Source organism: Mustelus asterias, chromosome 9 (genome assembly GCF_964213995.1).
Source record: "Mustelus asterias chromosome 9, sMusAst1.hap1.1, whole genome shotgun sequence".
Taxonomy (NCBI): Eukaryota; Metazoa; Chordata; class Chondrichthyes; order Carcharhiniformes; family Triakidae; genus Mustelus; species Mustelus asterias.
In genome coordinates this window covers 115,856,965-115,876,606 of record NC_135809.1, presented here as the reverse complement: position 1 = coordinate 115,876,606, position 19,642 = coordinate 115,856,965, and the positions used below count along the sequence as shown (strand labels likewise).

Here is a 19,642-nt window from a genome sequence, read left to right as displayed (position 1 = left end):
GGAGAGTTTAAGAGAGTTTGAGTTAAGTTTTAAGAACACAGATCAGGAATAAAATATAGAAATGGAGGGTATGCTGGGGACAACGCGGAAGAAGTCACCTCGCTCCGCTGCCATCTTGAATCGTGTCTGTGTGGTTAAGGGACTTGCGTGGGATTGTTGTCGGTGCAGGCTCAGTGGGCCTCCTTCTGCACTGTAGGGATTCCACGATTTTATGACTTGCGGCTCTGTAACCTGGCAAACAGGGTAGCATCTCTTCTGGTTCCGTTTTCTGGAAAGTGACCAATTAGCAAGCTGCTTCTGGTTTTGCCGTCCAATTAGGGAAAATGCGTGGATTCAGGAAAAGGCAAAGCCAGTCAGTGGCTGGCCAGTCAGTGGCTGGCAGTCTTCACAGTGGCTGGAGTGTCAAGAGTGTGCAGCAGAGGCCAAAGCCTCAGGGGAGGCTGCTGTGAGGAAAGGCTGACGGAACCAGCCTGGTCAGAGAGTGCAGCCTCCAGGAACCGCCTTCCAATGGTAATTCCCTGCAACAGATACCCGCAGACTCGCTAGCTGCACCGTGAAACGCTCAAACTGCACCGTTTTCACATGTCGCTCCAACCTCCCATGCAACTGACTCCTCTGACTGTCCGTGGTTCTGACACTGTGTGGGGACTGTGTGTGCTCTTTCATCAAATTGGATTGTCTTTGGAAAATTGCTGCTAATTGACCATTTAACAAGCTTAATTAACTTTCTACCACATCTGGGCCAGTTGCCATCAGCAACCACCTCCAAGGAAAATGAAAGGAGGCAGGAAGATGTTGGGGAGCCAGTACGATGCATTTTTCACTGATTTTATTCCCATCCTCTTCCTTCAAACCGCCTCCCAGAACCTGGGAAAACTCTCCCCACTTTGAGTTTTACTCCAGAGACTTGCACACACAAAGTCCAAGTTTGAACTCCAGTGCAGTGCCGAGGGAGTGCTGCCTTGCCTGGTGTACCATCTTTTAGATAGCCTGGTCTCTTGGGTGGATGTGAGAGATCCCATATCATTATTTTGAAGAAGAGGAGAGAGGTTCGCCTCTTGCATCATGAGTGATTACCCCTTGATCGACATCACTAAAAAATAAGATTACCTGGTAATTTGTCACATTGCAGCTTGTGGGATCTTGCTTTCTGTAAATTGGCTGGAACGATGCTTTCTTTACAACAATGGCTACATTTCAAAGGGTGGCATGGTGGCACAGTGGTTAGCACTGCTACCTCACAGCACCAGGGACCCGGGTTCAATTCTGGCCTTGGGTCACTGTCTGTGTGGAGTCTGCACATTCTCCCCATGTCTATATGAGTTTCCTGTGGGTGCTCCTGTTCCCTCCCACAGTCAAAAGATGTGCAGTTTAGGTGAATTGGCCATGTTAAATTGAACCTTGTTGTCCCAAGATGTGTAGTTTAGGGGAATTAGAGGGATAAATATGTGGGGTTACAGGGATAGGGCCTGGATAAGATGCTCTGTTGGAGAATTGGTGCAGATTTGATGGCCTCCTTCTGCACTGTAGGGATTCTATGATTCTGAAGTTCTTCATTAGATGTAAAGATCACTGGCACTTCCAGAGACTTCTGCTACCAAATGCAAATCATTTTGTTTCCACCCACAATATGTGATCATGGTTGCCAACAGCAAGCTTTCCTGAGATTTGTAACGGAGAGCCTTGCTTGCCTGATGGGGTTTTATACTTTATCCTACTGTTGCCATAAAGTACCTGACGCTGCTGTGTTGGGAGCAAAATGTGGTAAAAGTTTAATTCCCCAACAATGAGTACCCTGCTCTGTATGAACATAAAAATAATTTCCCTCAGAAATACATGTAGAATTTTAAAAAGTAGAAAAGTTGGTGTAATCCTGACTGTTACTGGACGGCTAGTCATTTTTTCTCGAGATCTGTGATGGTTTCGATGTGCAGGAGTCTCTCGGGAGGAATCAAGCCTCTATTCCCAACCAGATGTGCTCCTGTCGAAGCAGGAGCCACATCCTTGAGCCTGGCAATGTTTGTATTCGCTCTTATTTGGGAGCCAGTGTCGCCTGTGAGATGTGCACAACCCATGAGACCCCCGAAGCAGGGTTGGTAGGGTAATGGTAACATTCGTGGATAAATAATCCAGAGGGATAGTGCTCCAGAGATGTGAGTTCAAATCCAGCTGTGGTGGCTGGTGGAATTTAAATTCATTGATAAACGTGGAATAGACATTAACAATGGCGACTATGAAACTATCTGGTTCACTGATGTACTTTAGGGAAGGAAATCTGCTATTATTAGCCAGTCTGGCCCATATGTGACTCCCACGTGCACTCTGTGTGGCTTTTAACTGCTCTCCAAATGGTCTCTCCAGTCACTCAGTTCTCCACACAGAGCAGCCTTTTTCGACCACTATTTTCTCAAGGACATTTAAAGGTCAGCAGTGAATGCTGATCTTGCCAGCTGTGCTCACATCCCATGAATTAAATATGGAAAATTGTACTGACCTTGGGATTAGGTTGGGACTAGGGGAGGGTGGGATGGATTGTTTATCTTCATCCTATTTCTCCCAGTTCGAAAACAGTTGGCAAAAAAGTGCTTTTCTCCTCCTTGTGAAGATTTCAGTCTAAGTTTAGTCGCAAAGACTTAGTATAACTCATGCCTCCAGCCAGCTAAAACCTGCACGGAAAGAGGCAAGGGCCCCACGTCCACGTGAAGACAATCTAGATGAGGGAAAGGAGAATTGACTCTCATTGAAATTTATACAATTCTAACAGGATAAGACAGGGTAGATTCAGAAAGAATGTTCCCAATGGTGGGCTGAGGTGAGGAGAAATTTCTTCACCCAGAGGGTGGTGAATGTGTGGAATTCACTACCACAGAATGTAGTTGAGGCCAAAACGTTGTTTGAAGAAATTAGATCTAGCTCTCGGGGCTCAAGCGATATGGTGGGAAGGGGGGATCAGGATATTGAATTCGATGATCAGCCATGATCAAAATGAATGGCGGAGCAGGCTCGAAGGACCAAATGGCCTACTCCAGCTTCTAGTTTCTATGTTAATTTGCAATCTCGAGAGGAGATAAAACCTCTGAAAAATACATGATCCAACTGGCGAAAGATGCCATAAGTTCTTGAACAGTTTAAGGTGCCTTTATAAGTTGGGGAATGACCCAACTAGCCTGCTCCGCCATTTAACATGATCATGGCTGATCTTTGACCTCAACTTTACTTGCCTGTCCAATGACTTGATTCCCTTCCTCATATCAGAAAACAGATGTCCTAAGAGAAGGTTATTCTCCTGGTCTGAGTATTAACTCTGTTTCATTGTTGTTGTTGTTTTGAATTGATTTTGTTGTCTAGCCAGTCCAAGGGTTTGATTATGCCAAGCAGCACATTGGCCAACAGGGCGGAGAGGATGAAGTGACCGTTACTCAGGAGACTGTGGTCCTGCCACTGCCTGGCAGAGATGCACTCATACCTCAAGAAAGAGACAGCTGCCAGGACGGAGTTAACACCAAACCACCGAAAACTATCGACATCCGAAGAAGGTAAGCACATTCGTTAGTACAGATGGTGCATCGTGGCTCATAGACCAGAATAATGGGTTGGAACATATGATGCGAATGTAGGCTTATCTTTAGAACTTGCTTTTGAGATCACCTAAGTATTTACTTTGTGAGGCAGGAGCTTTCTGATCGCAACTTTGAACGCAGCTCATTCCTTGTGTCTTTATGGAACGTGGGCGGAATCAACATTTACATAACGTCAAAATTTAGGAGCTGGTCGTTCATTTTGTATGTAATGTGACAATGGAAATTTCAGACAGAAATGGCAGAATATTAATACGAGACCCCAGAGATGGGACTGGGAGGGAAATCCAAAAGGTCAGGTTGGTAGGCCGAAATCTTCACACCCAAAGGGGAAAACAGTATAAATGGGGAAATAAGAATACTGGTCTGAACTGGTCTAATATACCTTATAATAGAGCACAAATAAAATGGAGATGAGAATAGTGGTCTGAACTGTTTGTTTCTTCTGGGCCTCCCCGTATGATCTTGCTGGAGATGGGTGTGCAATGGATGCGGCTACACAACCAGCAGCTTGTCTGGAGAAATGATTTGGCTTGTTGGGGTCAGATTGAGGACACGGTCAGGAAATTACGAGCAGCAGATGGGCCGCATGCTGGGGCCAAGGCTAAGTAAGTCCTTGGAGGTGAACTCCTGGCAGTAGGCCTGGGACCAGCAAAGCCTCGCGTGCCGCACAGACAGTTCAGTAGAGGGGAGACTACCCTCCACAGCGATGGTTTGGCTGGCCACTAAAGATTTTATAGCTTCCTACAGTTTCAGAGGGCGCCTCCATCTTGATGTTCCCCAGCAATCTCTTGTCTACACAGCAGTGTCCATTCCTGTGGTGAGAGTCGAACTGTAATTGTTTTACTGTGAACGTTGGTGACAATTGGATAACATAAAACTTTGGGAGTTTTGGTGGCATTGTGACAGTATTACTGGGTTAGTAATCTAGAGCAGTGCTTCCCAAGCAGTGCACTCTGACACGCTGGCATGTCTTAAGTACCTCCCAAGTGTGCGCGAAAAAAAGATTCAAAACGTTTGAAGATTCATGCAACTAAATTAAAACGAGCCCTCATCTGCAGCTCTGTGGTTGGCATTTCTATGACCCAATGAACCTCAGGCCTCTCACGCATGTGCAGCCGGGAAAGATCCGCATGTGCGCGGTTTAGAATTTTACGTTGGTCAGGTCCATGCGCAATGGAGATTGACGCTGAAGACAAAGGCCCCATGCACCCGCACACAAAGTGAAAATTGGATAAAGATCTGAGGGAGAAAAGGTTGCAGGGAAATGAGAAATGAAGGTGAGAGGGGGTTGGTGGGATTGCTGGGTTACTCTTCGAAAGTGCTGGTTCAGGCTTGATGGGCCAAATGGCTGCCTGTTGTTGAGTGGATTCTGTGACTCTCTGATCTTGGTTCCTGTAGCTACATGTAAGAGCCTGCAATACCCACTCCTAAAATAACAATGTTGCATCCTTTCAACTCACGGCTATGTGTTTGAGTACAAGCCTATGCATTTTACAGAGCTGACCCATGCTCTTTAATCCTGAACTCCATTCTTTTTTCCCATTTTGAGATTGGTTTAATCCAGGAGGCCACTGAGCCTCTCAGCTCTGTGCGAGCCCCTCCCGGGGGGGCAGGGTTTCTCCTCAGGTCACCTTTAATCTGCTTCTGGAACCTTTTCCATGGAGAAGAGTCCTCAGCCCCGGAGCCCAGCGCTCACCAACTCTCCCAAATGCTCCACCTGAGGGCGGTCTGGAACCTTGCAGAGACAGAGTTGGTTTAGTGAAGAGGGAAGGAGGGGGGTGCAGAAAGGAGACAGGAAGGCACTAGGTACAGTTTTGGTCACCTAGTTACAGGAAGGATGTAAATAAGATTGAAAGAGTGCAGAGAAGGTTCACAAGGATGTTGCCGGGACTTGAGAAGCTGAGTTACAGAGAGAGATTGAATAGGTTGGGACTATATTCCCTGGAGCGTAGAAGATTGAGGGGAGATTTGATAGAGGTGTATAAGATTTTGATGGGTATAGATAGAGTGAATGCGAGCAGGCTTTTTCCGCTGAGGCTAGGGGAGAAAAAAACCAGAGGGCATGGGTTAAGGGTGAAAGGAGAAAAGTTTAAAGGGAATATTAGGGGGGGCTTCTTCACGCAGAGAGTGGTGGGAGTGTGGAATGAGCTGCCGGATAAAGTGGTAAATGCGGGGTCACTTTTAACATTTAAGAAAAACTTGGACGGGTTCATGGATGAGAGGGGTGTGGAGAGATATGGTCCAAGTGCAGGTCAGTGGGACTAGGCATAAAATGGTTCGGCACAGACAAGAAGGGCCAAAAGGCCTGTTTCTGAGCTGTAATTTTCTATGGTTCTATGGTTCTATGTGAGTGAAGTGCTGGAGTGAATAAAATGGGCTTGGCCTAAAATGTTTACATCTTGTAAAGCTCATATTTTCATCCTTACAATTGATTATTTTTCTGGTCCAATCTGTTGCAACAAAGTCCACATGTAAAACGTTCTGCTCAGTTAATCCACTTTCCTCCTACTCTATCCATTTAGTCTTTGTTTCTGTGTCTCAACTGTGTAAACAACCTTCATTACCACAAGACAAGCACTTAAATTACATATAATGTGTCCATGGTCAGTCCTTCAGTTTGCTTTAAAGTATATTGGCAGCACAGTGGCACAGTGGTTAGCACTGCTGCCTCACAGCGCCAGGGTTCGATTCCCTGCTTGGGTCACTGTCTCAGTGAAGCCTGCACATTCTCCCCGTGTCTGCGCGGGTTTCCTCCGGGTGCTCCAGTTTCCTCTCACAGTCTGAAAGGCGTGCTGGTTAGGTGCATTGGCCATGCAAAATTCAGTGTACTCGAACAGGCGCCGGAGTGTGGCGACTAGGGGATTTTCACCGTAACTTCATTGCAGTGTTCATGTAAACCCACTTGCGACATTAATAAAATTTTAAAAATATATTTTTCCAAGTCAGAATGGTGAGGGGTTGGAGGGCAGCCTCCAGGTGGTGGTATTCCCATATATCTGCTGCCGTCCTTCTTGATGGTAGAGGTCATGGGTTTGGAAGGTGTTTATGAAGAACCTTGGAGTTTCAGCGGAGTGCCAAGTTCTAGAGCACAAGTCTTCAGTACCATTGGCAGAATATTGTCAGTGCCCATAGCCTTTGCAGTATCCTTTTTTGATATCACGGAGAGTGAATCAAATTGACTGCAGACTGACATCTGTGATGCTGGGGACCTCCGGAGGAGGCCGAGATGGACCATCAACTCAGCACTTGCTGCTGACGATTGTTGCGGACGTTTTAGCCACATCTTTTGCACTGGTGTGCTGGGCTCCCCCATTAGAATCGTAAAATAATAGAATCCCTACAGCGCAGAAGGAGGCCACTTGGCCCATCAAGCCTGCACCAACAACAATACCACCCAGGCCCTATCCCTGTAACCCCAAATATTTACCCTACTAATCCCCCTGACACTAAGGGGCAAATTAGAATGGCCAATCAACCTAACCCGCACATCTTTGTTTATTGAAGATGGGGATATTTGTGGAGCCTCTTCTGGCAGTGAGTTCTTTAATTGTCCACTAGCATTCAGGGCTGGATGTGGCAAGACTGCTGAGGTTAGAACTCATCCGCTGATTGTGGAATTGCTTAGCTCTCTCTATTACTTGCAGCTCATGTTGTTTGGCACAAAAATGTTCTAACTTCTCCAGGTTGACAGGTCATTTTTAGGTATGCCTAGTGTTGCTCCTGATATGCCCTCCTGCACTATTCATTGAACCAGGGCTGATCCTCTGGCTTGGTGGTATTGGTAGAGTGGGGGATCTGCCGGGCCATGAGGTTACAGATTGTGGTTGAATACAATTCTGCTGCTGCTGATGGCCCACAGTGCCTCATGGATGCCCAGTCTTAAGTTGCTAGGTCTGTTCGAAGTCTATCCCATTTAGTATGGTAGTAGTACCACACAACATGATGGAGGGCATCCTCAATGTGAATATGGGACTTTGTCCCTCCAAGGACTGTGCAGAGGTCACTTCTACCAACATGGGTGGCATAGTGGCACAGTGATTAGCACTGCTGCCTCACAGCACCAGGGACCCGGTTCAATTCCTGGCTTGGACCACTGTCTGTGCGGAGTCTGCATGTTCTCCCTGTGTCTGTGTGCGTTTCCTCTGGGTGCTCCAGTTTCCTCCCACATTCCGAAAGACGTGCTGGTTAGCTGCATTGAAATTCCAGCATGTTATGATCACTCTTGCCTAGTGGTTACTTTGGAAGAGGCCAATGCTATAAGCCTTGACCTTGCTGGCACCGAACGGCTTTACAAATACAGTCAGTTTATGGCCCATAGAGAACACATTCTCTGTTCCCTCCAGCCTGTGTGTGCTGACAATAATGTACAGCTAGTTGAAAGTACCAGCAAGATGCTGCAATTAAACACTTTGCAAGACCTCTCTCCACATATTAGGCAGAATAAAAGAGCCTCTACCAAGGGCTCAACACAGTTATCCTAAAGAAGTTAGGCCACCGAATGAGCAACACCTTAGGCACTCCTGACTTCATCCTATGTGAGTGAGGAGCTTAGAGGGGTCTACCACTTAATAACCTTTGACATAGAGTAGGAAGTAATTCTGATAGCCTGCACATAGTGATACTCCACTTGGCATTGAGGAAAGCCCTCAGGAGTCACAGATTGAAGGTCAATATCTGGGAAAGCAGGAACTGACAAGTTCCCATCAGTCGGAGTTCCCTGTGACTATTCAGCCTCAAGAACTCTGAGCACAGCAGAGGGGCTTGACCATGTCTGTGGGCTGCGACCATATGAGCTCCTCCCATGAGAGGGTTGCGATCCTCACGGACTGTCATATGTGTCAGCACCTGGAGTGCATACCGGAACAGCACCCCAAATTCATGATACTTTATGTGGTCTGGTCCAGTCAGTTCAGCACCTGAGAACTGATGTCCGTGGAATACACAAAATGAGTTGCAACCTGAACAGGTCAAGTCACACAGGTGGCTCAGAGGTAGTTGGGAGGGGATGCCAGCTGCACCTCACTGGCAACCTCCCTTAACATCAACCAAGGCTTGAGGCAGTTCCTGAGGAGGATTAGGATGCCCTCATCATCCCTGGCTTCCTTGGCACATCTGACAGAGGAGCATCTGTGGAGCAGGGGCAGTGGTGAGGGCTGCCGCTGCACTGATGCTGAGATAGGAGAGGCCTCAATGGGTCCCTCCAAAACAAGATGACCACCGGTCATCACAACTGTGAGGGCAGCAATGTGAGCTGTCCGTCTCCACACCCTCTGAGGCAACACGGTGAGAATGACAAAGGAGTGTCCTAGAAGGGCACTGTCCGAGCACCAAGTGGCTCATTTTGGCATTAGGTCAATGTTTCACATTATTAGGAAGCAGGCCTCACATTGTAAATACAATCACTGTTCAGTGTCATGGCAGGCATGATTTCTGAAACTTTGTGCTGTCTCATGGTATAAATAAAACATGAGCTTCTCACCAGTGACAGTGGGGGCTTCCAGTGGTCGTTCATCTCTCTATGATGGTGAGATTACATAGACTGGATGCATGGTTGTCTTTCCCGTGCCAGCACATTGCTGCTGCATTCACCACATGTGGTTAGTCCCTCTGGCCTCGGAGATCATCAGCTGAACCTTTCCTGGATCAGACGGTGCCCCAATATCATGGCCTCCAGAAAATACCACATTGTGACACTTTGGGCCTGACCATCTCCATGGTGACCTGGGCCATCTTGCGCAGCAGAAGATTCCCCCTACGTTTCCCCTATTCTATCCTCTCCCAATTCCTTTTCGGCTTCCTCCTCGGAAGACATCACACCTTCCTCTGTGTTGTCCTCTCCAAAGGTCCCTACACTGTGTCCATGTTATGAAGCCTGCAGCAGACACGCGACCATGTGAGATATCTTGGCGGGTTTGTATCACAAGATCCCACCTGAGTTGTCCAGACAGTAGAATCATAGAATCATAGAATCCTACAGCGCAGAAGGAGGCCATTTGGCCCATCGAGTCTGCACAGACCACAATCCCACCCAGGCCCTATCCCCGTAACCCCATGCATTTACCCGAGCTAGTCCCCCTGACACTAAGGGGCTATATTGTATGGCCAATCCACCTAACCCGCACATCTTTGGATTGTGGGAGGAAACCGGAGCACCCGGAGGAAACCCATGCAGACATGGGGAGAATGTGCAAACTCCACACAGATAGTGACTCAAGCCGGGAATCGAACCCGGGTCCCTGGCGATCTGAGGCAGCAGTGCTAACCACTATGCCACCGTGCTGCCCTTGACAGTGAAAGCACATTTTCAGCAGGACGATGAACTGTTCGATGAGACATCTTGTGAGCAGATGGCAGTCTTTGCAACACCTCTGTGGCTCTGTTCATGGCACTTCTAGAGGGGTGAGGAACCCATCTCCTCAGAGGTTTTTCCTTGTCTCCTGGAATCCATCCACAAACCTGAGGGATAGAGGGAAGTGGTGGATAGGGAGTTGGAGGAACTGCAGATGGTTTGCCTGCTGAAGAATGAGAGGTGATGGCAGCTTCCAGGAAAGCAGTTCTTCCCATGGTTCCAGACCAGTGACACACTCAGGGAGGAGTAGACCTTATTTTAATTGAGGAATCGGCCTGTCAGTGGGCGCCCTGTTGGCAACATTTCACGGACTTTGCAAAATCTAGTGACTGCAGCATCCAGTGCCCCATGAGCTTGGGAGGCCCCAAGGTGAGTTTGATTTGTGTCCAACGCACAAGTAAGCAAATCCACGGCCTTCAATTCATTTCAATGCCGAGGCCAGCAGCGAGATAGTCATTTACATGACAGAGTGAGAGAACTTGGTTGGCAACTTTGAATGTCCGTGTTTATTCAACAACACCGCCCCTCCTTCAATCTGAACTTGGCGGACAGCCAACCAAAAGTAATAGCAAGTACCATTAGCCTCACTACTTTCACAGAAAAATAATCTTCTATCTGGATATCATTAACATGGGGGCTGATGTCTATTTTGGATTACTTTCCCCCAGTGGACAAAAAGAATTTCTGAAATCAATTTCTTGAAACACCAGAAATTCGTTTGTATGAACCAGCAGCAGCTGTGACTTTCGCCAGTCCCGGGCGGTTAATTTTCTCCCTTTTCCCACACTTTCTGCCAAGACTCTTGGAACGAAGACTGCTGAATAATAGGATGATGATCAGGAATGCCGCAACAATTGAAAACATTTCAGTGATTTGGGAAATATAGAGGAATTAATTACTGTCTGGAATGCGCTGTCTGAAAGGTTGGTGGAAACCAATACAAAAACAGAAACTGCTGGAAAATCTCAGCAGGTCTGACAGCATTTGTGGGGAGAGAATGGAGCCAACGTTTCGAGTCCGGATGACCTTTCGTCAGAGCTGAGAGCAAAGAGAATCAGCAGAGATTTATACTATGAAGTGGCACGGGGAGGTGGGGGGGTGGTGGGGGGGTGTGGGGGTGGGGGGGGGGGGGGCGTTGGCGTGGGACAAGGGAATGTGAATGACGATACAGAAGGCTGAGAAGGTGCTAAAAGTGTCCAGTGAGAACAAACCAAGTTATCCAACCTCCTTTTTTTTGTTCATTCCTGGGACGTGGGCATCGCTGGCTGGCCAGCATTTATTAGTCTAACAACACCAGGTTAAAGTCCAACAGGTTTATTTGGTAGCAAAAGCCACTAGCTTTGGGAACAGGCTGTCCCTTCGTCAGGTGGGTGGGAGTTCAACTCCCACCCACCTGACAAAGGGACAGCCTGTTCCCAAAGCTAGTGGCTTTTGCTACCAAATAAACTTGTTGGACTTTAACCTGGTGTTGTTAGACTTCTTACTGTGTTTACCCCAGTCCAACGCCGGCATCTCCACATCAGCATTTATTGCCCATCTCCAAGGGCAGTTGAGAGTCAACCACATTGCTGTGGCTCTGGAGTCACATGTAGGCCAGACAAGGTAAGGACAGCATATTTTCTTCCCTAAAGGACATGAGTGAACCAGATGAGTTTTTCCGACAATCGACAATGGTTTCATGGTCATCAATAGATTCTAAATTCCAGATATTTTTGTTATTGAATTCAAATTCCACCTGTGATGTGATTCAAACCCGGGTCCCCAGAACATTAGCTGAGTTTCTGGATTAATAGCCTAGTGATAATACCACTAGGCCATCGCCTCCCCATCTCCAACCTCTCCTCACATCTAATACCCTCCATACCAGGCAACATCCTGGTAAACCTCTTCTGTACCCTCTCCAAAGCACCCACATCCTTCTGGTAGTGTTGCGACCAGAATTGTATACAGTATTCCAAATGAGGCCCAACTAAGGTTCTGTAGAACTGCAGCATGACCTGCAAACTTTTATACTCAATGCCCCGACCAATGAAGGCAAGCATAAAGGCAACCACCCACTGTGGTTGACAGGGCTCCCAACCACATCCAAATCATCCCCTAGACCACTGCTCTCACCCCCTCCCCTCCCTTCCAGAACCAGGATAGAGTCGCCCTTGTCCTCACTTTTCACCCCAACAGTTTCCGCATTCATAGGATCATCCTCCGCCATTTCCACCAATTGTGGCATGATGCCGTTACTCAACACATCTTCCCCTCACCCACCCTTGTTAGCATTCTGCAGGGACCGTTCTCTCCGGGACACCCTGGTCCACTCTTTCATCACACCCAACATCTCATCCCCATCCGCTGCACTTTCCCATGCAATTGCAGAAGATCAGAAGGTGCAACACCTGCCCCTTTACCTCCTCCCTGCTCATTGTCCTCGGTCCTAAACACCCCTTTCAGGTGAAGCAGTGCTTCGCCAGCACCTCCTTCAATCCCAATGTGGTCTACTCTATATTGGAGAGACCAAACGCAGACGAGGTGATCGCTTTGCGGAATACCTTCGGCCCATCTGCAAGCAGGATCCAGACCTGCCTGTCACTTGCCACTTCAACACACCACCTGGCTCTCCTGGCCACATGTCCGTCCTGGGCCTTTTGCAATGTTCCAGCGAGCCCCAACGCAAACTGCAGGACAGTACGTCATCTTCCGATTGGGCACTTTACAGCCTCCTGGATTGAACATTGAGTTCAACAACTTCAGGGCATGAACTCTCTCCTCCACCTTCACCCCATTTCCATTTATTTTATTTCATTTCACTTCATCTCATTCATCCATCTTACCATCTTATCATCCTTTTCTCTCACTTCCATTTTTCCACTTCTCCATTCCAGCTCTCCTTCTTGCCTCCTCCCCCCATCCCCACCCACACACACACACATACATACACACACACACACTTCAGGGCAATTGCCACATTCCTCAGGCAGTCCTTTAACAATCTGTACCTCTGTTCCACCATTCTCACATTCTGATCACTTATTGGACACTTCTCGCACCTTCTCAGCCGTCTGTATCCTCCTTTACATTCCCTTTGTCTCATTTCCCCCAACTCTCATAGTATAAGTTTCTGCTGATTTTCTTTGTTCTCAGCTCTGACAAAGGGCCATCCGGACTCGAAACATTGGCTCTCTTCTCTCTCCACAGATGCAGTCAGATTTGCTGAGATTTTCCAGCATTTTCTGTTTTTGTTTCAGATTCCAGCATCCGCAGTATTTTGCCTTTATCTTGGTGGAAACCAATGTTAATTTTCAAAAGGGAATTGGATAGTTCTTTCAAAGGGTCAGTACAGGCATGATGGGAGGAATGGCCATGATGCAAGATTCTATGACTTCAAACTTAAATTCCCATAATCTCGCCACTACAGATGCTGTATTGGTTCCAAAGCTCTGTCCACACTGTGCCCACATATTTCCGGCGTGGTCCACATTCATTGTATCATAGAATCCCTCAGTGCAGCAGGAGGGAATCACAAATGCAGGAATGCACAACACAGGCTCATACAAAAACAGGAAAACACAAACACAGGCTCATACAAATACAGGCACACACAAATACAGGAAAACACAAACACAGGCGCAAACAAACACAGGCTCATGCAAATGCAGGCATATAAATGCTGAGAGACACAAACACAGAAAGGTTTATAAGTGCAAATGCACATATGGTGAAGATCAATAGCATAATTCCTGCACCTCCCTAAACATGGAACGCTGAGATCAATTAAATCAGACCTCTCTGCTCCATTTGTCAAATCTTGGTCAGGTTTCCCAGACTCAGCACAGAGCAGTCTTGGGATCTCCCCATTCTGCAGGCTCAGATTGAAACAATTGCCAGTACCTTTCAGGTGCCAGCACGGTAGCACAGTGGTTAGCACTGCTGCTTCACAGCTCCAGGGTCCCAGGTTCGATTCCCAGCTCGGGTCACTGTCTGTGTGGAGTTTGCACATTCTCCTCGTGTCTGCGTGGGTTTCCTCCAGGTGCTCCGGTTTCCTCCCACAGTCCAAAGATGTGCGGGTTAGGTTGATTGGCCAGGTTAAAAATTGCCCCTTAGAGTCCTGAGATGCGTAGGTTAGAGGGATTAGCAGGTAAATATGTGAGGGTAGGGCCTGGGTGGGATTGTGGTCGGTGCAGACTCGATGGGCCGAATGGCCTCCTTCTGCACTGTAGGGTTTCTATGATTCTATACCTATGGACGATAGCAGAAGTGTGATGGCTAAACCATTGTTTAATCTCAATGTCCTGACTTGAACTGGGTTTGATCGTTTCGAGTGTGCCGATAAAGAAAACATCAGGAAAGATTGGACTGGCAGACACCTGAATCCTCCAGAAAAGAGAAGGCCAAGGGGTTACCATGGATGGTCTTTGAGATGTATCTGGAATAGACAAAGAGAATCTGTTGTTACGTGCAGGGGAATCCTAAACTAGAGACAATAAATTTAACAGTGGCTAACAAATCCAGACGGGAAATTAGGAGGAACTTCTTTACCCAAAGAGTGATGAGAATGTCGAGCTCACTATCATAGACTTCAGGAAGCATAGTGGAGGACATGCCCTTGTCTATGTCAATGGGGATGAAGTGGAAATGGTCAAGAGATTCAAGTTTCTAGGAGTCCAGATCACCAACAACCTGTCCTAGTCACTCCATGCCGATGCTATGGTTAAGAAAGGCAACAAATCCTTTAATTTCTCAGGAGGCTAAGGAAATGTGGCATGTCCAGTATGACTCTCACCAACTTTTACAGATACACCATAGAAAGCATTCTTTCTAGTTGTATCACAGCTTGGTATGGCTCCTGGTCTGTCCAAATCCATAAGAAACTACAAAGGGTTGTGAATGAAGCCCAATCCATCATGCAAACCAACCTCCCATCCATTGACACTGTCTACACTTTCCGCTGCCTTGGAAAAACAGCCAGCATAATCAAGGACCCTACGCATCCCGGGCATACTCTCTTCCCCCTTCTTCCCCCTTGAAAAAGATACGAAAGTCTGAGGTCACGTACCTCAAGAACAGCTTCTGCTGCCATCAGACTTTGAATGGACCTACCTCATATTAAATTGATCTTTCTCGACACCCTAGCTATATCTGTAGCACTACATTCTGCACTCTCTCCTTTCCTTCTCTGTGAACGGTATGCTTTGTCTGTACAGCGTGCAAGAAACAATACTTTTCACTGTATACCAATACATGTGACAATAATAAATCAAATCAAAATCATGGGGCGCAGTGAGATGAATAACATAAATACGTTTAAGATAAACACATGATGGAGAAAGAAATAGAAGGATGTGTTGACAGAATGGGATGAAAGGATTATAGGAGGCCCGTGTGGATATTGAACACTGGCAGGGACCTGTTTGGTCATAACGGCTGTATATACAATGTAAATAGCCGATAGCTACAGCCGGTGACTTTTCACGGCTGTGTAACTTGAAGGAGAGGAAGATCATTTATTACTGAAATCGAAGTTGTCATGTGAATGCAATTCCAGTGTTTTATGGGAGAAAATCTGATGCCATTATAACTTGAAAGTAGATAGGAAAACATGGTTGGTTAAACATTTTTAAATGGGCTTCCATTACACCCTGCACAGGATGCTTTGTTCTTTATTGCCGTGGCTATTTAACATGTTGGTTGTAAAAGATAAAATATTGAGAGTATCACAGCTTGCATTTGCTCTAATTAATCAACGTGGATAAAGCAGATGAGATTCCACAGCTATGGAAGCAAAGAACCGCGCATATGCAAAGTCTGAAATGAAAACAGAAAATGCAGGGAAGCCTCATGATCAGACAGCTAGCTTCTCCATCATCACGGCTGCTTCTTTCCATCTCTGTATCGTCTCCTGTCTCTGTCTCTGTCCCTGCTTTTTTTTTATTCATTCGTGGGACATAGATGTCGCTGGCTGGCCAGCATTTATTGCCCATCCCTAGTTGCCCTTGAACTGTGTGACTTGCTCGGCCATTTCAGAGGATAGTTGAGTGTCAAACACATTGATGTGGATCTGGAGTCACATGTAGGCCAGATCAAGCAAAGACGGCAGATTTCCTTCCCTGAAGGACATTAGTGAACCAAATGGGTTTTTCCGACAATCGACAATGGTTTCATGATCATCAGTAGATTCTTAATTCCAAACATTTTTAATTAAATGGCTACCACCTACCTGGTGCTGAATCTCACTTCCCTTTGTAACTTCCAGGCTCAATTATTCCAATGTTCTCCTGGGCAACCACCCATCTTCCATTCTCCATAAACCTAAGCAAATTCTATTGTCCCTATCATTCGCATCAAATCTTGTTCAGCGATCACCTTGCTGCTCACTGACCTACATTGGCTGCTGGTCCAGCAATACCTCAATTTTAACATTCTTTTGCAGGCTTTTCTCCTCATTTTATTTCCTCCCAGTTTTGCTTTCGAAGGTACAGTCTCACACTCGAGTCCTTATTTCATTGAACCTTTTTGTTGGGTCAGGAAGACAGTGCAAAATGTTAACCGAGAGATGGCACGGTGGCACAGTGGTTAGCACTGCGGCCTCAGAGTGCCCGGGACCCGGGTTCGATTCCCAGCTTGGATCACTGCCTGTGCAGATTCTGCACGTTCTCACCCTGTCTGCGTGGGTTTCCTCTGAGAGCTCCGGTTTCCTCCCACAGTCCGAAAGACTGTGGTTGGTGCATTGGCCATGCTGAATTCTCCCTCAGTGTACCTGAACAGGCACCGGGGTGTGGCGACTTGGGATTTTCACAGTAACTTCATTGCAGTGTTAATGTAAGTCTAATTATGACATTAATAAACTTTAAAACTATCCCAGACCTTCACTTTTATTTGACCTCCCTGCACCTTCTACAACACAAAACCTATCTCATTTCTATTTGCCCTCAGTTCCAAAGAAGAGTCAAATTGGATTTGAGATGTTAATTCCATTTCTCTTTCCATAGATGCTGCTAGACTTGCTGAGTTTTTCCAGCATTGTTTTTATATTAGTATTCCCAAACTTGTAGAGATAGAGGTTTACAAAATTATGAGTGGCATGGACAGAGTGGATAGTCAGATGCTCTTCCCTGGGGTAGAAAAGCCAAGTTCTAGGGGACACTGGCTTAAGGTGCATGGGGAAGAGTTTAGAGGAGATGTGCGAGGTACATTTTTTACACAAATGGTGGTGAATGTCTGAAATGCGCTGCCCGGGGAGGTAGTGGGAGCAGGTACGATAGTGGCATTTAAGAGACATCTCGATGAATACATGAATAGGATGGGAATGGAAGTGATATGAATTCTGTAAGTGCATACAGTTTTAGTTTAGTCAAGCATCATGATTGGCGCAGGCTTGGAGGGCCGAAGGGCCTGTTCCTGTGCTGTACTATTCTTTGTTCTTGTTTTCAGTTCTCTGCAACCTCCTCCAGCTACCCCTCTGAGATCTACCATGCTCCTTTAATTCTAACCGGTTTCATATTCATTGCTCTACTATTAGGCAGCCTTGCCTTCAGCTGCGTAAGCTCTAGAATTCCTTCCCTAAACCTTTTTGCCCTTTTGGGCTCCATCCTTCTTTAAGAAACTCCTTAAAGCCAACTTCAATGGCCAGCTCTTGGTTATATTTCATAGGTGTCAGGTTTTGTTTGACATTCACTCATGTTAGGGTTAGACAGGGTAGATTCAGAAAGAATGTTCCCGATGGTGGGGGGAGTCCAGAACTAGGGGTCATAGTTTGAGGATAAGGGGTAAACCTTTTAGAACTGAGGTGAGGAGAAATGTCTTCACCCAGAGGGTGGTGAATGTGTGGAATTCACTACCACAGTAAGTAGTTGAAGCCAAAAGGTTGTCTGATTTCAAGAAGAAATTAGGTATAGCTCTTTGGGCTAAAGTGACCAAGGGATATGAGGGGAAGGGGGAATCAGGACATTGAATTTGATGATCGGCCATGATCAAAATGAATGGCGGAACAGGATCGAAGGGCCGAATGACCTACTCCTGCTTCTTTTCTATGTGAAGTGCCTTGGGATATTTGAAAATGTCAAAGGTGCTACATAAATGTAAATCATTGCTGTTGTAACTAGATTTCACAGTTTCCGTTCCTTCTAATTAATCAAAGTAGAAATAGCAGGTGATGTTCCACAGAGATTGATTAGGAATAGTAAATGTCTTGCCCCTTGTTAAAGTCTCAGTCACGTCTTCTCTTTTCCCTCTGTTGTGTTTGCTGTGAATATTTTTAGCTGTTGCAGATAAATGTGAGGCGATAATTTCCCTTGTTTCTCCAGGAAGCCAGCCTTGCATCCTTGGTTTGGTGAGGCAGTGCTTCTGCTTCGAACAGCCAAGTCCCAGGGAAAATCAGAGCAGAAAGAGAAAGAAAGACTTGCATTTATATTGTAGTATAGGTCAACACAGAAAGAGGCCATTCAGCCCTTTGAATTGTGCCGGCCCTTTCGAAGAGCAATCCAGTTAGTCTCAGTTCTCTCCTCTTTCGCCACCTCTGTACAATTTCTCTCCTTCAAGTATTTATCAAATTCCCTTTTGATGGCAACTACTGAATCTGCATCCACCACCCCAGCAAGCAGTACATTCCAAACCTTAACCACTCATTATGGAGAAAACCTTGTGTGGCCATTGGTTCTTTAGATAATCACCTTAAATCTGTCCCCTCTGGTTACCAAACCTTCAGCCATTAGGAAAACAAAGAAGGACTTGCATTTCTCCAGCGCCTTTCACAACTTGAAGCCACTAAAGTATTTTTAGAGTAGATATGGGTGACATGGTAGCACAATGGTAAGCACTGCTGCCTCACAGCACCAGGGACCCGCATTCAATCCCCGGCTTGGGTCACTGTCTGTGTGGAGTCTGCATGTTCTCCCCGTGTCTGCGTGAGTTTCCTCTGGGTGCTCCAGTTTCCTCCCACAGTTCGAAAGACGTGCTGATTAGGTGCATTGGTCATGCTAAATTCTCCCTCAGTGTACCCAAACAGGCGCCGGAGTGTGGCGACTAGGGGATTTTCACAGTAACTTCATTACAGTGTTGATGTAAGTCTACTTGTGACACTAATAAATAAACTTTAAACTTATGTGTATATCTCTATACTAACAAAGACAGAGAGTGGTTGTAGAGGGTTGTTTAACAAACTGGAGGCCAGTGACCAGTGGTGTGCCTCAGGGATTGGTGCTGGGTCCACTATTATTTGTCATTTATATTAATCATTTGGATGAGAATTTAGAAGGCATGGTTAGTAAGTTTGCAGATGACACCAAGATTGGTGGCATAGTGGACAGTGAAGAAGGTTATCTAGGATTGCAACGGGATCTTGATCAATTGGGCCAGTGGGCTGATGAATGGCAGATGGAGTTTAATTTAGATAAATGCGAGGTGGTGCATTTTGGTCGATCAAACCAGGGCAGGACTTACTCAGTTAATGGTAGGGCATTGGGGAGAGTTACAGAACAAAGAGATCTAGGGGTACAGGTTCATAGTCCTTGAAAATGGAAGCACAGGTGGACAGAGTGGTGAAGAAAGTATTTGGCATGCTTGGTTTCATTGGTCAGAACATTGAATACAGGAGTTGGGACGTCTTGTTGAAGTTGTACAAGACATTGGTAAGGCCACACTTGGAATACTGTGTACACTTCTGGTCACCCTATTATAGAAAGGATATTATTAAACTAGAAAGAGTGCAGAAAAGATTTACGAG

At 46.3% G+C, this 19,642-nt stretch overlaps 1 protein-coding gene across 1 annotated transcript in view; it reads left to right on the top strand.

The window, feature by feature from the left end:
- Positions 1–19,642, top strand: part of kiaa1549la (KIAA1549-like a) — a 199,264-nt gene that overhangs the window by 101,423 nt on the left and 78,199 nt on the right. The window contains exon 12 of the mRNA XM_078221393.1: positions 3,349–3,536. Coding sequence (XP_078077519.1) covers positions 3,349–3,536 — 188 coding nt within the window. The remainder of the gene's footprint in view (positions 1–3,348; positions 3,537–19,642) is intronic.